Genomic DNA, 14,945 nt, shown 5'->3' with positions numbered 1-14,945 from the left:
AAATTTAGCAATTTTGTGGTAACAAGATTCTAGACTGTTGAGGTCAGATTTACAAAGGTTAGTAAATATGAGAGAGCCATAAAGAAGGGTAGATAGAAGGTGTCTGCGAGCCAGTGGCTAGCCTGGCATTGGGAGTTTGGAATGGTTTGGCTCTGTATAGGGTACCTAGTTTGATGTGGACTTTTTTGATGGTTTGGGCAATATGTATGTCAAATTTGAGGTTGTTGTCTATGGTGACACATAAAAGTTTTGTGTGGTTAGGGGGGGCAGTTTTGGTACCCTTTGCAGAGGTGATTGATAGTGGGACCTGGGAAGTCTTTGGATTTTTGGTATTAAAAAGTATGATTTTGGTTTTGTTGGGATTTAAAATGAGTTGGTGTTGGGTGAGGTAAGTTTAAATATTATGAAAAGAAGACTGCATTTTTAGTTGGCGTTCTTGAGATGAGGGGGCTGAACAGACAAGGGTAGCATCATCTGCATACTGTACCTTGGAGGCATGTTGGGTTGCTGTACTGAGGTTGTTTGTGAATATGATGAAGAGAAGTGGACCAACAGAAATCAGGTTTAGGGGGGAAAGAGAGTTTTCCCACTTTGTAGCTTGTTGACGGTTGGAAAGATAGCTGTGGAACCAAGTTCGTGAGGGTATACTAAGGCCATAGGAAGATAGTTTATTTAGAAGAAACTGGTGGGATACGGTGTCAAAGGCTTTAAACATGTCGAGAAGTATGGATAGACATGCTGGCCTTCATTCATGAGATGGTGGATGATGTTAGTGAAGGTTAGGAGGGAACCAAACAAAATGAATCCACTTAGCCTTGCCAAAGTCCTGCGAATCCAAAATGAGCAAAACAGAAGAAAAGATGGCAGGACACTGCTGCTGCTCAATAAAACTTTTAATAAAAACTTTAAAACAAGTAAACGAAGTAATCCAAATACAGACAAAATGAAAAGCGCTAACCTAACGCTAACAGTGTCCTGCCATCTTTTCTTCTGAAGGTTAGGAGGGCTGTGCTGGTACTGTGCTTTGGTCTGAAGCCATGCTGAGCATTGGAAAGGAGGTTATTGTTAAGGAAGTAGGTTATGAGCTGCTTATGGATGCATTTTTCTAAAATTTTCCTGAGGGGGGGGGGGAAGTATGGCTATGGGATGATGGTTGGTTACTTCTTTGGAGGGGCCACCTTTGTGGAGAGGTATAATATGAGATATTTTCCATAAGAGTGGGACATAATTTTCTTTGATAAAGCGGTTGATTAGGATTGAAATAGGGTATGCAATTGAGAGGACTGCAAGTTTTAGAAATTCATTATGGAGTTTGTCTGCAGCTGTGCAGCATGGTTTGAGTTTGGACAAGGAGTTTTTATGTCCTTAGTTTGTGTGGGTGAGAAGGAGAGGGGGCTGCGATTGTCAATAGCTGTGGTGGGGACAATAAGTGGCTGGGCTGGTTGGTTGTCTAGGAGAGAGGTGACCGTGTTGATGACATGGCTGTTAAGTGAGTAGAGCTAGGGACTGAGTTGTTTGAAGTAGCAGGTGGGGAGGGGGGTAGTGGTATATCCTGGGTTTAGGTGTTGGTTGATGGAAAGCCAGAATTTTTGTGGGTTGTTTTGGTTTTTCTGCTGACAGGATAGGAAGTATATTTGTTTGTCTCTTTTTATTTCCTTTTTTGTTAAGTTTCTTAGTTGTTGATAGTTCAGGAGGTCAGTTTTGTCTTTAGATAGATGATAATCTGAGCAGGCCTTGTCTTTACGTCTTATTAGTAGTTTGGTGTCTTTGGATAGCCATGGGAGGGGCTTGGTCTTAGTACAAATTTACTGGTAGGGGTTAGCTTATTAAGAAGTGCAAGGAAGGTTTTGTTGAAGTACTGAACAGCATCGTCTAATTGTAGGAGCTTAAGTGGGGACCAATTACATTGTTGTAGTAGAAGGTTGAAAGTAGTGGGGGAGAAGTGTTTCTTAGAAGTGATGTATTTGTGGAGGATGTTACTTTGGGTGTACACATGTTTCCTGTAAAGAAAGGTTGGTTAGTGGTCACTGAGGGAGTCAGGAGGCACCCTGCTAAGAAGCCTAGGCTAAGTTTGTTAGTTAGGATCCAGTCTAATGCTGACTGTTTGTTAGAGTGTTTGTCAATATGAGTCGGGCAGTTTATTGTTTGGGTAAAGTTATAGAGATTAATAACGTTGGATGGGTTATTAGTAGTATAGGAGTGCCAATCTAAGTTGAAGTCACCAGTCATGCCATGTGCAAATTGTCACAAAGCAGTAGCAAAACCAGATGAGAACGATGCAGGAGTGTGAACAGAAGTAGCTAAAGGAAGATGGGTGGTTAGAGAGCTCATCTTATGGCTTTTGTATGTCAAAGGTGCCGGACATTGCTTTCTGTGTGTAAAGCTTGTGTAGAAATGTTACTTTTAAGTTTACAAGATGAGTGAGGGCAAGTTAACGTGATGTAATTTAAAAGAATATAAATCTGCTAAAGAATTAAGCACACTTAGTCTCAGATCTGCAGTGTTTGAATGTGTATGTTTGTGAGGGCGAGCAGACCAGAAAGTTAGGTTATGGTTAGTATCCCTCAGTAGAGGAGCATAGGCCACAAAGGTGACCGAAAATAAAATGGAATAACACAGAAAAAGGGTAGTAGCTGATTTTTCAGTAGAGTTGGGATGGAAAAAGAGCAGATAGGCAAAGAGCATTGGGGGTGGATATAAGTACAGCACATTGGGTAAATTTGGGATGTGGGAGGAAGGCCTACACGAAAGATGTAAGGGAATGAGAAGGGACTGAAGAGGTCTGTAGTCTCAGGCAGTACTGTCAATATCACTGAGGCTGTTTCTTCTGAAGGTTGAACTCTAAGGTAAGGCTGTGCCCCTAGAGGTGGCAGAAGTGTTACTATCCATTCTGACTCAACTGGAGGGACATCAATAGTTTGACAGTTAGAATGGCTATAGCCTTGTTGCACGGCAATAAAAATGGGCTGCAGTAAGGGAGTTAAATTTAACAAGAGCTGGACGGTAGGAATGAGACTTGACAAGGTGGACCAAGTCAGAAAGAATGGATTTTCATTCCTAAGGCAGCCAGGACAGCTTGAAATAGGACATATGCTAGATAAGCAGAGACAGATCAGTGTTTCATGGGAGACTGGAAAAGAACTATATGAGGGGGTGTCTCAAGTTCCTTTCAAGCCTGAAAAGTCATGACACTGAGGTTTTGAATTTATGCTAGACTCTGGTCAGGGGAGCGTGAGGCAGCAGTAGATTCAGGGTATATGTCTGTATTGCACTGGGGGGGGGGGGGCATTGATTAGTTTTTGGGATAGCAAGAAAGAATAAGAGACCAGAAATGGAATTTAGGAAGAGACTGAAAAATAGAGAGCTGACAGATGTGTACAGGATCTTGAGAGGGAGAAAACAAGGTATAACCTTTTCAAGGGAAGGAGTAGGAATGACTTTGTGTCCATTAAAGAAAGTAGGGAAGGTGAAGTAAGTATGGTTTCTGGACAGGTGGTTTGAGTGGTAAATAAAAACAAATACTGTCGAACCAAGAAACCGAACAAGCGTGACAAGTAAAATAACAAGATTTATTTTAAGTGCTTTTTGTTAGCTTGTATCAGCTAACTTCTTCAGAAACAAGTTACAAATTCAAAGTTCAAATAAATAACATTGCATGAATCATGTGCTACTAATCAAACGGAACCTGTCACTTAACTTTTAAAGGTACCTGCTAAAAATCACAAACATATATAAATCAAAAAACTTAAAAACTATCCCTACTAATTACCCAAATTTGGTTAAAATTTAATCATATAATATATACATAACAAAAAATATATAATATATATCCCATGAAGTGTACTATATTTAAAAACACAAAAAACATAAAAAATATGTGTTTATAAAATATATATCAAATGTGCACATGTAATATATATAAATATATATATATCTATGTCCAACATGACTACATTAATTCTCAACCTCAGCGTTTCAAGCTTTTCAATTTTAATACGCTACTAATGGAAGAAGTGTCATTAAGCCCTGGGAAGTCGTATGCGTTCAGCTTTATCTGCCACTGTAATTCAAGCTCCTCTAGTTTGAGTGGTGCTGGACCCCCTCTTATATCCAAATTGACACGGTCAATTACTGTATACCTAAAATTATGGTCATTATACTGCTGGATATGTTTGGCTAAAGCATTCTCTATCCTAAGTTTCCCAATAGCATATTGGTGTTCATATATATTTTGTTTTTGTTTTTATTTTCCAAGTTTATTTGTTCGGTTTTCTTAGTTTGAGTGGTAAAGACAGACACAAATCAGCAACTAATGAAAAGTTGTACATGTTGATGGGGAAACTGGTACAGGTGAGAGATGTGTCTGGTATTATCTGTGTGGGAAGCAGAGTTTGTTATGACGAGAATTACCCAAATTACGTACAAGTTAAAAGCTTTATCCTTGGAGTCACCATTCCCATATTGTCGAACTGAGAAGTAATGCTCCCTGTAGTACACTTATATGTATTAATATATGATCAATTTGTTAACACAACAACAACATTTATGTACCAACTCCCAGTCCTGCTGTACCACTAACCCGCACAGTGATTCATTTTTTAGGGGGTGGGCAGTGCCCATGTGTGATCTGGTAAGACCTGCAATATGAAATAGTGCAGGTTGGTAAGGTGCTGAAATGGACAGTGAAAAACTACTCAGTTGAGTGAGTCATGTTCAAACTAATTTTTAATTGAGCCATTGCTCTGTGGGCATATGTAAAAATATAAATTTCACAACATCTTAACAACACAACTCAGCCCACTATAGCAGAGTGACTTTTTTTTTTTTTTTAACCAGGGCAAATAGTTCATCCATTTCATCAGATGTACAAGATATGAAGGAAAACACTTTCAAAACTCAAATACCACCCCCTCCGGCCACAGGATAATGCTGAAGTACCAGTTAGTCCAGTGAAAGAATTTAAAAGATGTGCAACAAAGAACGTCAAATGTACAACCAGTCATTGTAGAGCACTATATTCCTGTATAATCAAAAACACTGACAACTGGTGCATCTCAACAGCTATTTGCCTTTGATTATATGATTGTTCTTATTAACTGTTCTTAATTATTTTTAATATCACCTGCAATGAAATACCTGTATGTCTTTATTGTGACCCACAAAGCAATTTCAGTGGATAATAATATTCTTTTGTCACAGTGTTACAAATGTGTTTGCAATTTCAGTGGATAATGATATGCTTTTGTCACAGTGTTACAAATGTGTTTGCACTTTGATATTCTTTTGTCACAGTGTTACAAATGTGTTTGCACTTTGATATTCTTTTGTCACAGTGTTACAAATGTGTTTGCATTTTGATTTCTTTTGTCACAGTGTTACAAATGTGTTTGCACTTTGATATTCTTTTGTCACAGTGTTACAAATGTGTTTGCATTTTGATATTCTTTTGTCACAGTGTTACAAATGTGTTTGCATTTTGATTTCTTTTGTCACAGTGTTACAAATGTGTTTGCACTTTTTGATGCCTCCCTTCCTAAGCAGATCAGCAGAGAAATGTCAGCCAAACTCAAGGCAGAGCAACAATGCAAGAAACAGTGAACGTAAAGGCATGAACTGTGCTTTTTCAGTAATGCAATCAGCTGATGTCCAAGGAAACCCCTTAATTTTGCACTCAGACCAAGTATTTTTTTCTTTCCCTGTCTTTTGACAGCCTGGGAGTTTAATGAAATATTTTCATTCAGCAGTGACATTAGTCAGTGCAAGATGAGTTTGGTTTTCTGCTTTTGCTGCTATGCTTTGGTTTGCAGCTGGCCATAAAACTATCAGAGGGGCAGTTATAGTATTTTTTATGCAAAGTTATTAAGTATAAGTATTGATTTGTTTGCACGTCACTCATTTAAGTATTTTATTTCTGGTCATGGTTGAAAAATGCTTGAGGTTTAGATCAATTTACTAAAGCAGTGAAGGAACTAAATGCATTCAGGTTTAGACATGGGCTGCCATGCATTTAGCCCAAGCTTTCCAAATTATAAACTTAAAGAGACCATAAGAGATTAATCCATCTTCGCTGATCACCTCATTGTCTGTGCTCTGTTTTGTTTTGCAGCTGAAAAGCACGCTGAATTTTGTTGCCATTTAGTAAGAGGAGCCTTAGATCCAAATGAGACCCCTACCTATGAGTATGTAAAATTTGTTGTGGATTTTAAGTTTCACTCCAATGGTAAGTAAGGCTTTTATGTTCATCTTCCTTGTTCAGTAATGAATGTTTGATGCTAAAATCCAATGTAAATTACTCTGCCTGTAACATTTATGAACAACATGAAAGATTTGCTCCTGAAATTTATGATAATTTTCAAGACCGGACTAGAAGTATGCATGCATAAATAAATAAATAAATAAATAAATAAATAAAGAGTAACATGTTCATTCATAGATTTATATGTATTCCAAGGCTAGTGAGCCTTATGACCATTTATTCTTTGTCAATACCCTCCTTTCATCTTCACCTCCTTCCTCTAGGAAAGCTTCATCAAAACATGGATAAGCTGTTTTGGGTGGTCAAATTTAAAAATAAATACATTTAAAAAATCTGTAGAAATATTATTTGCATGATATTTCTCACTGCTGTCAGAAATTAATGTTGATTATCCATCTCTAGACTTTGCCCCCCCCCCCCACACTGGGATCGCCAACTCTAGTACACGGGGACACTGATTTACTCATTAAAAAATGAAATTCCATTCTTAATGAGCTGATGTAACGGGAATAACACACAAGAATATTAACTACAATTTTTGGTCATTACTGTAATTCTGTTATAATTTTCTGTTTTTCTGTATTTAAAGAAGGCTGAAGCAGGTATTGACTGTTGATATCTGAATAAAGCAAACATACTTTTGCAAGCAATAGACATACAAGCTGTGGGGCATGAGAATTCTAGTCTAAAATTCCAGATTTAGTGAAATCACTGATTTTTTCCAGTAATTCAGTTTTGTATAGTTTGTCATTTTACAGTATTTATTCTGGAAAAATTGAAACTATGTGCCCCTGTGTCTAATCCAAGCAATATGCTGTAGCAGCTTCTTGACATAATGTTCCAGGCCTACCTTTTATTTTTAATCTGTCCCATTTTGTTTAAAGTGTTTTTAGCAATTTGTAGTTGAAGAGGTCTGTTTGTATCGGGCATAATAAGCAAAGTGCAAGCCCAGCATAAGATCGCATACATTGTGGTAAATATGAAGTTAGTTATGAGTCTCTGATGGCTGGGTCGCAGTAGAACAACTGTGGATGCAGGAGTCCTTATTAGCACTGCAAAATGCGCTGTAATGACTTCTGTGCCACTTGCATGATTTGTCTGAAAATGTGAAGAACTTTGTGGAAATATGATGGTTTCTGAGATATATGACTTAAAAAGAAAGCCCAGAGACTTTCTTAGTTGGTGTGTGAAAAGAAATAATTGCACGTGAATGCATTAAAAACAAGTCAGTCTGAGACAGGAATTTTAGGGGTGTACTTTGTTGTTAGATCCAATGGCGTTCCTTCTGAAAACTTCCTGAAAATATCACTGAGCAGTTAAACCACTACCTTTGTACTGTACCTAAACCAATGGGGAAAAATCATTTTGGGAGTTGAAAGTGTATGTAAAAGTGGATATAAAAGTGATCCTGATGGGTATCATGGTATTGCTATCCCATGATACAGCCACCATCTTAACTTTTTAAATGTCTTTCAACTTAACAAGCCCAGAAAACTAGCAGCTGTCAAAACACACATCGTTCAGCTTAAAAGAAAAGCTCTTTCTCCCTCTCTCTCTCTCTCTATATATATATATGTATATATGAATGCATATTATATATATAAATATATATATTTATATATACACATACACCTCTCTCTCTCTCTCTCTCTCTCTATATATATATATATATATATATATAGTTACCATTAGATTGGTCGAGCATGTCTACGATCGACCTGTGTTTAGTCAATCCACTTTGATCGACACTACATATGGTAAAATAAAGCATGATCTTCAAGGACATGTGATCTTATCTATATATATATAATAAACATGGGGTGTGAGGTTGCATGGCAGCTGTTACCCCCTGAAAAAAACACTTTGTTTTAGTATGTTCTAAGGACTTACCTTGGCACATGTACAGATGGGTGATGACATACACATTTCAGTGCTATTCAGTCAAATTTAATCACTTCGACCTAATGTTAATTCAACAAATATCACTACTTCCATACATATTATTATATAGAGTGGTTGACATACAAAACATCAACCACGACATGTCAAAAATTCACTATACTGATGACAGTTCACATCGACACTTAGTACATTGAAAAAAGAAATAAATTTCCTTTTCTGACAGTCTCCCCAAAACCAGACCACATTCAGCTCAAATTTGTCTGAATAGTGGTAGTGTTATAGAAAGGGCTTTTTTAAGTTAAGATGCTAGTTAAGGTTAGCACACATTACTAAGGTATATTTATGTGTGTTTCTAAATTTCTCCAAAAGTTTTAGGTTTCTAATACTGTGACTGGAATGGACCCAATTCTTAAGTCAGCGTATGCTATAGAGTTCATGAAATTAATATTTCTTTAGTCTTTGATGTTAACCAAAAGCATTCTTTTTGGCTCCCACAGTCTTCTTAGAATTGACTCCTTTGCAATTCATACAGGGTTACACATACTGGTATTTTAGTATGTTTGTAAACAGTAGAGCAGGTAGGGAGGGGCTTGCTAGGGAACTGCCCAAGGTGCAAATTGTTGGGTAGGAGGGGGGGCATGATCAGCTGATCCCATTCTGTACATCAATACCAACTTCTAAAAGCCAATATTGCATTCGCAGTCAAACCTGAGCACTGTACTGCCCCGTGTGTGGTCTAAACTGTAATAACTCTTACTGCATTTTAACAAGCAGTTTGCTACAGTTTAAAAGAAAAAAGGAATCTCTTATTTTAACTAAAACCTGAGCACTGTAGTGGTCCATGCAGGCAGGATATAAACTGTAGCAAGTGTTTGCTACATTTTAACAAGCAGTTTGCTACAGTTTAAAAGAAAAAAAGGAATCTCTTATTTTAACTAAAACCTGAGCACTGTAGTGGTCCATGCAGGCAGGATATAAACTGTAACAAGTGTTTGCTACATTTTAACAAGCAGTTTACTACAGTTTAAAAAAAGAAATAATTATTTTTTAATTAAACATGTTGAAGGAAGGGCAGAGCACAGAAATGGGACCTGAATGGCTGGGCAGGAGGGAGGGGCTCGTTGTGCATCTGGCCACTTGACTGGTGTGTGCCTTAGCCATGCCTGCATCAAATCTTGGTCAAATTAAGTTGTTTTAGAAGTTGTCTATATTTGCCACTACATTTCTTTTTTTTTTTGACATTCTCAGTTAATGTCTGATTTATGTCTACTTCTGGAATTATTTCCACTCCTCCTCCTCTACAAAAACTAAATAAGGATGTTATCTTAGAGTTTTTCTATTTATGCTTTAGAACTTTCAGTGTTTTGGGATGTGATGAGATCAGCAAACATATATACAGTACTACAATTACAGACTTATACATGTAGTCAACTTTGAGACCCATATCTCCTTCAAAGCGTGGGATGCACAGTCTTGGTTTGCACTGTTTTTTAAATATCATTTAATAAGCATGAAGCATTTTTCTTGCTTTCTTGCACAGCTGAATCATTGCTGTTTGGAGGCAGTCAGTCACACCAAAGCCATAAGTTAAAACATAAAAAGCAAATTGGTTGATAGCTCGGAATTTATTCCTAGGTGTCAAGGCAGTTTCCAATATTGGCTTAATAATAGGCGTTATTCTCATTTGTTCATGTTTAATTGCTGATCCTTCATCTGTTCTCAAGCATGCATACACTCCCTCCTGCTCATGTTTCTTTATATTACACTCCTGTCCCAGGTGGATATTTTATTGGTACAGCAGCTTTTCAATTATTAACGTTGCTTATGTCATTCTTATGTCATCTGAGATAGTTTTAGCCATTCGCAGTTGTGCTTTTAGACCTTTATCTGATGAACTATACAATTTTAAATCCTTGACAAAATGTAGACGAGCTACATTTAAATAAGGTTGGTTTATTGGAATTAAGCTGTAATCATAACATAAGCTGTGAGGACGAAAAGGATCACTTTGAAATAACCCCTCTGAATATTTACCCCTAGGATAAGAATCTGTGCTTTGTCATGGTTTAGTTACAAAGTGTTTTGCCTCTGATTCAGTCACTGAAATGTAATTGATCAATATACTTTGTGTCTTACACATCTGTAAACATTCCCTTATCAATGCATATAAGATGCTGTCAAATGCTTTTTTGCAATCTGTCCCTGCCATACCTGGCGTTCTTACAATTTTTACTCTGTATTATGGCTTTGTTTTACAATAAATGATCCTTTTTTTCCATTCGACTTTTTTATGACCTTTTTGTTCTATTACACTAATTGAATTTTTTTCTAGATGGCTAAGAACTCTGCGCCAATTCCAGTATATCATTTATATACTGTTGGAAGGCAAGTTACTTGTCTATAGTTCTTCACGTGGTTTGCATGTTCACTCTTAAAAAAAGAGTATTATTTTTCCTGTTGTTAACTAGGTTGGTTCTGGATCGAGATGTGCATATAAGTAATTTCTACTCTGTACAAAATCTTTGTGTTAGGATGGTAATACATTTAGCCAGAAGTTAGTTACAGCATCTGTGTCCGGGTTTTCTATTTAGGAGTTTTTGTTAATTGTGTCTCAATTTCTCTTGCTGTTACTTCATCCCATTTCATATTCCCTATAGTAAACCTTCTTATGGTTTCTTTTAATTCTTCTATCCATTTGGCATCTTTGTTATGTTCAAAAGAATCTTCTAAATTCTTCCTCAAAATATTCTGCCTTTCTGTTGATGTTTCTATATTCCTTTTGCTTTCTTTCCAAATTCTCTATAAAATTATTTTTGATCATCAATGACTTCATTATTTTGTATATATTTGTATACTAAGTTTTCCTGATTTTGCTGATAGTTTTGGGTTATTATTGGAAATAGTTCATGATAAATCCTAATTTGTTTGGATACTGTTCTAAGGATTTTTGTTAACTTGTTCCCGTTGTTTTATTCGTCTAACAGTGATTTTTCCTGCCTTAGTTGCTTTATAGTTTTCGTTGTTCTTTGCTTCCTTGGTCACATTCTACATTGTACTTGCTCCCTCCCTTTTTTGTTACTCTACGTTTTTGCGTTGGCACATTATTCATTATTAGTTTAGCTTTACACTAGTATATTCTGTTTATTGCTGTTATATGCATTTCTCTTAATGATCCTGATTTCTGTGTTCGTTTTGTCAGTCTTCTAACATTTTGGATCTTGTTTGCTTTTTGTAATCTGTTTCTTTCATCTATCTTAGTACATCTCACTGTCTAGTAAGTTAAGTAGGTCTTCCCTTAGATTATTTTCTTGAGGACTGAGAGCATCTTCATTGCTCTCAGTTTCCTGTGAGTCTTTTACAGGAGGGCCCTGTATCATATTCGCTTCAGATGCATATTGCTTCCTCTGTTACTCATCCATATGGGGACACATTGGCCCCACATGACTCATTATTACCCGTGTCACAGTTACCACTGTTTCCTTCTCCTTCTCTTGCTGTGCAAATTCAACTGGATTTTTGTGTGAGTCTGATCATCAATGACCACAAGAGCATTTGGAGGCTGCAACATGGAAGGTGTTGTCTACAGAGCAAACTGCTGCAAATGTCAAGCCTTCTATGTGGGCAAGACCATCAATGCCCTCAAAACCAGGATTACCAAACACCTATACGACATCAGGCACAAGATACCGACAAATAAACTAGCAACACACGCAACAAAAGAAACAGGACACGAAAGATTTAAGTTCCTAATACTTGAACAGCTGGAGAAGATCCCTTTCAATGGGGACTTCAATTCAAGATTAGAGAAAAAAGAACTTATCTGGCAGATACAACTTGAAGCAAGGCACCCTTCGGGTCTCAACTGCATGGAGACCATCACCTCAGTCCTGAACCTCATGGCACTTAACCATGCTAACTACAACTAACCGGCTCCTAGTAAGATATGCTATCTATTTTGCTCACTGTTTTCTCATAGGTATAAGGCATAATGTATTCATTTTTTGAACAATAAGTGTTTATAAGCAGAACTAAAATTGCAGTAAGTTAATGTATCAGCCCTCACAAAAGTTACAATTGTTAGCTCAACTTTTTAATTTAAAAGGTAAAATTTCAATGTCAAACTACATTTAACTTTTTACTACCTAATGTACGCTCTCCCTGATGAAGGAGCAGCAGACAGGCTACCTTCCTATCTGCCCCGAAAGCGCCGGACATCTCAAAATCTTTCTCAGAACCAAGCTTGCTTCCAATGTTTTACAGATGGTAATGGCAGGTCTAAATTTAGAACTATAGTCAGTAACCCCAGAGTTTTACAGTTCAATTTTAATTTTAAATTTAATTTTAAATTTAATTTTAATTTTTATTAATTTTTATTTTTTGGTTAAATTTAAGTTTTAGTACAGTTTTTTTCAAACATAGGTATAATCGTGACAAAGCGAAAGGCTCCAACACATTGCTAGAGGTTAGGAATGGCACATATGAGCAAGAAGCTGGATAATAACAAAAATGAACTAAATAACAGGAATGAGATGCTTCCAACCAGGTCCGTCTTCACCTTGTAGGCCTACCAGGGCCACACCCCCATCTAGTCACTTCTCATTGGACATCTCTCAACCACGCCCCATCCACAGTAGCATAAAAGCAGCACAGCAACAGCTCTCAGGTCATTCTGATCAGCACTTGGAGAGCACACAAATAGTCCTTTTTAGGACTCACACATAGCAAAAGAACTGAAGATCTGTTCAAGAAGAGGGTCAACGGAGATCGACACCACTGTGGAACACTGAAGGACAGAACAGTAGCTCTTCCCAGAGCCCATTGTGACCATGCACAAAGCAGCTCTTCTCAGAGCTCACGTGGATCTGCACCTTACACCAAACAGCTCTTCTCAGAGCACACAGTACACCAAACAGCTCTTCTCAGAGCTCAAAGAGATCTGTATAAGCTCTGGTAAAAGCAACTGGAGACACAATGAAGAATAAACCAAAAAAGTTCTTATTAGAGCTACCACCAACACCCGAACGGGCATTCAAAAAACAAAACGGCCCTTCCCAGGGCTCACAGAAATCTGTATCAGCTCTGGTAAGACCAGCCAGAGGCACAGACACAGCTTCGGTGAACCAAACAAAACAGTTCTTTTTAGAACTACCGCATCTGCCCGAAAGGGCATTCAAAACACAAAACAGCTCTTCTTAGAACTCGATATCTGTAACAGCTCTATATAGAGCTCCAGCTGCCCACAGGGCTAAAACAGCTCTTTTCAGAGCTAGCTCCACCACCGACTACATGTGAAAATCTGTTCACCGTTTAGGATCAAGAGTGAAAGGCATTGTAAAATTGGTTATTCCTTCCCTCAGGGCAGGCATCACTCAGGATCGAAAACCCAAGAGGTCCACACCTATTTTTGTGGTTTGATATATATATATATATATATATATATATATATATATATATATATATATAGATATATATATAACACCTAACTCTCTTTATATTATACCAAACTCTCTCTATCCAGCAGTACCACTTCCTCTCCTCCAAACTGCATGGATACTGGCCTTGACTAATTAAGATGACAGAACTTTGGTCCCGAACTGATGACATCCTACAAAACTCTGATTTTGGCCTCCTTAAACTTATAAACCTAACAAGGGCATTTGACCATCTTCTCCAAAACAAACTGAAAGTGGCATCTGTCCAGATACCACCGCCAAGTTTAAAAACTTCCTCACTGACAGATTGCATTAGGATTAAAATAGAATCCTCACAATCAAAATCAGCACCTGGCACCAAAGGTGTGTCACAAGGATCTATTCCTGACCTTCCTCTTCTCTGTATTCATTAACAAATTTCATTGTGACTTCCCCCATCTCACACTTGTACTCTATGCTGATGACATGGTCACTCTCACACCAACTCCATATGCACTTATGTGAGATCCACCAATGGCTTATCAATCACAAACCGCTTCTCAACCCCACCAAGACCAAAACTAAGCTTTCTGGAACTCCCCAGAAAATTAATCAAGCACCTGTCTCTTTAACTTTCTATATATGCATACATATTGTGTATATATATATATATATATATATATATATATATATATATATATATATATATATATGTGTGTGTGTGTATGTGTGTATGTAGGTATGTATAGATAGAGATATAGATAAATTTTTTCAATGTAACTAGTCTGAACTGCTCTGTTATTGCTTGTATTTCTCTATTTTTGTTTGTGAAATGTTTTGTATTTCACCTGGACTAAGACTGAAATTGGTCAATATTGATTATTGCACTAACCTGGTATGTACGTATATATAAATAGGTAAATAAAGAAAAGTTAGGGTATTGGCGATGCGGGGGAGTGTAGAATTGTTTATGTTTGTTTTAGTTTTGCTGGTTTAGATGAAATGAGTTTAGAAAGATATATAATACAGGTGAGAAGCCTGGCAAAATTGATCAGATATGAAGAGTTCTCATATTTTTTTCTTATGTGTGAGATCACAGCACAGTGCAGGCTAGAAATTTGCTATTTCACCATTTTAGTACGATTTCAGAGTTAATCTATAGAAATTCCAGGGGAGAGAGTGTGCAAAAAAATGTTTATTTTTTTTTTATGTGATTTGCGAAGAGTACATACATACATATGAGTCTACTTTAGCTGCGCGAAAGCCGAAAACCCCAAATACAAATAGCGCGACATGTAAAGAGCGAACCATGAATACGGCGAATGAACGAAACCACGAAAGTGGAAATATCAAATTTGCATAGTTGGCCCGTCTAC

The 14,945-nt window shown here is 37.2% G+C and overlaps 1 protein-coding gene across 1 annotated transcript in view; it reads left to right on the top strand.

Moving 5' to 3' along the window:
* LOC122789623 (circadian locomoter output cycles protein kaput-like) overlaps window positions 1-14,945 on the top strand; it is a 1,222,827-nt gene that overhangs the window by 533,749 nt on the left and 674,133 nt on the right. The window contains exon 7 of the mRNA XM_044057016.1: window positions 6,107-6,220. Within this exon, the coding sequence (XP_043912951.1) occupies window positions 6,107-6,220 (114 nt within the window). The remainder of the gene's footprint in view (window positions 1-6,106; window positions 6,221-14,945) is intronic.

The sequence above is a fragment of the Protopterus annectens genome, chromosome 15.part0 (assembly GCF_019279795.1).
Source record: "Protopterus annectens isolate FY-2018-M chromosome 15.part0, PAN1.0, whole genome shotgun sequence".
Classification (NCBI taxonomy): Eukaryota; Metazoa; Chordata; order Ceratodontiformes; family Protopteridae; genus Protopterus; species Protopterus annectens.
Note: the sequence above shows the minus strand (reverse complement) of the source record. Positions and strands in the feature narration are given on the sequence as shown.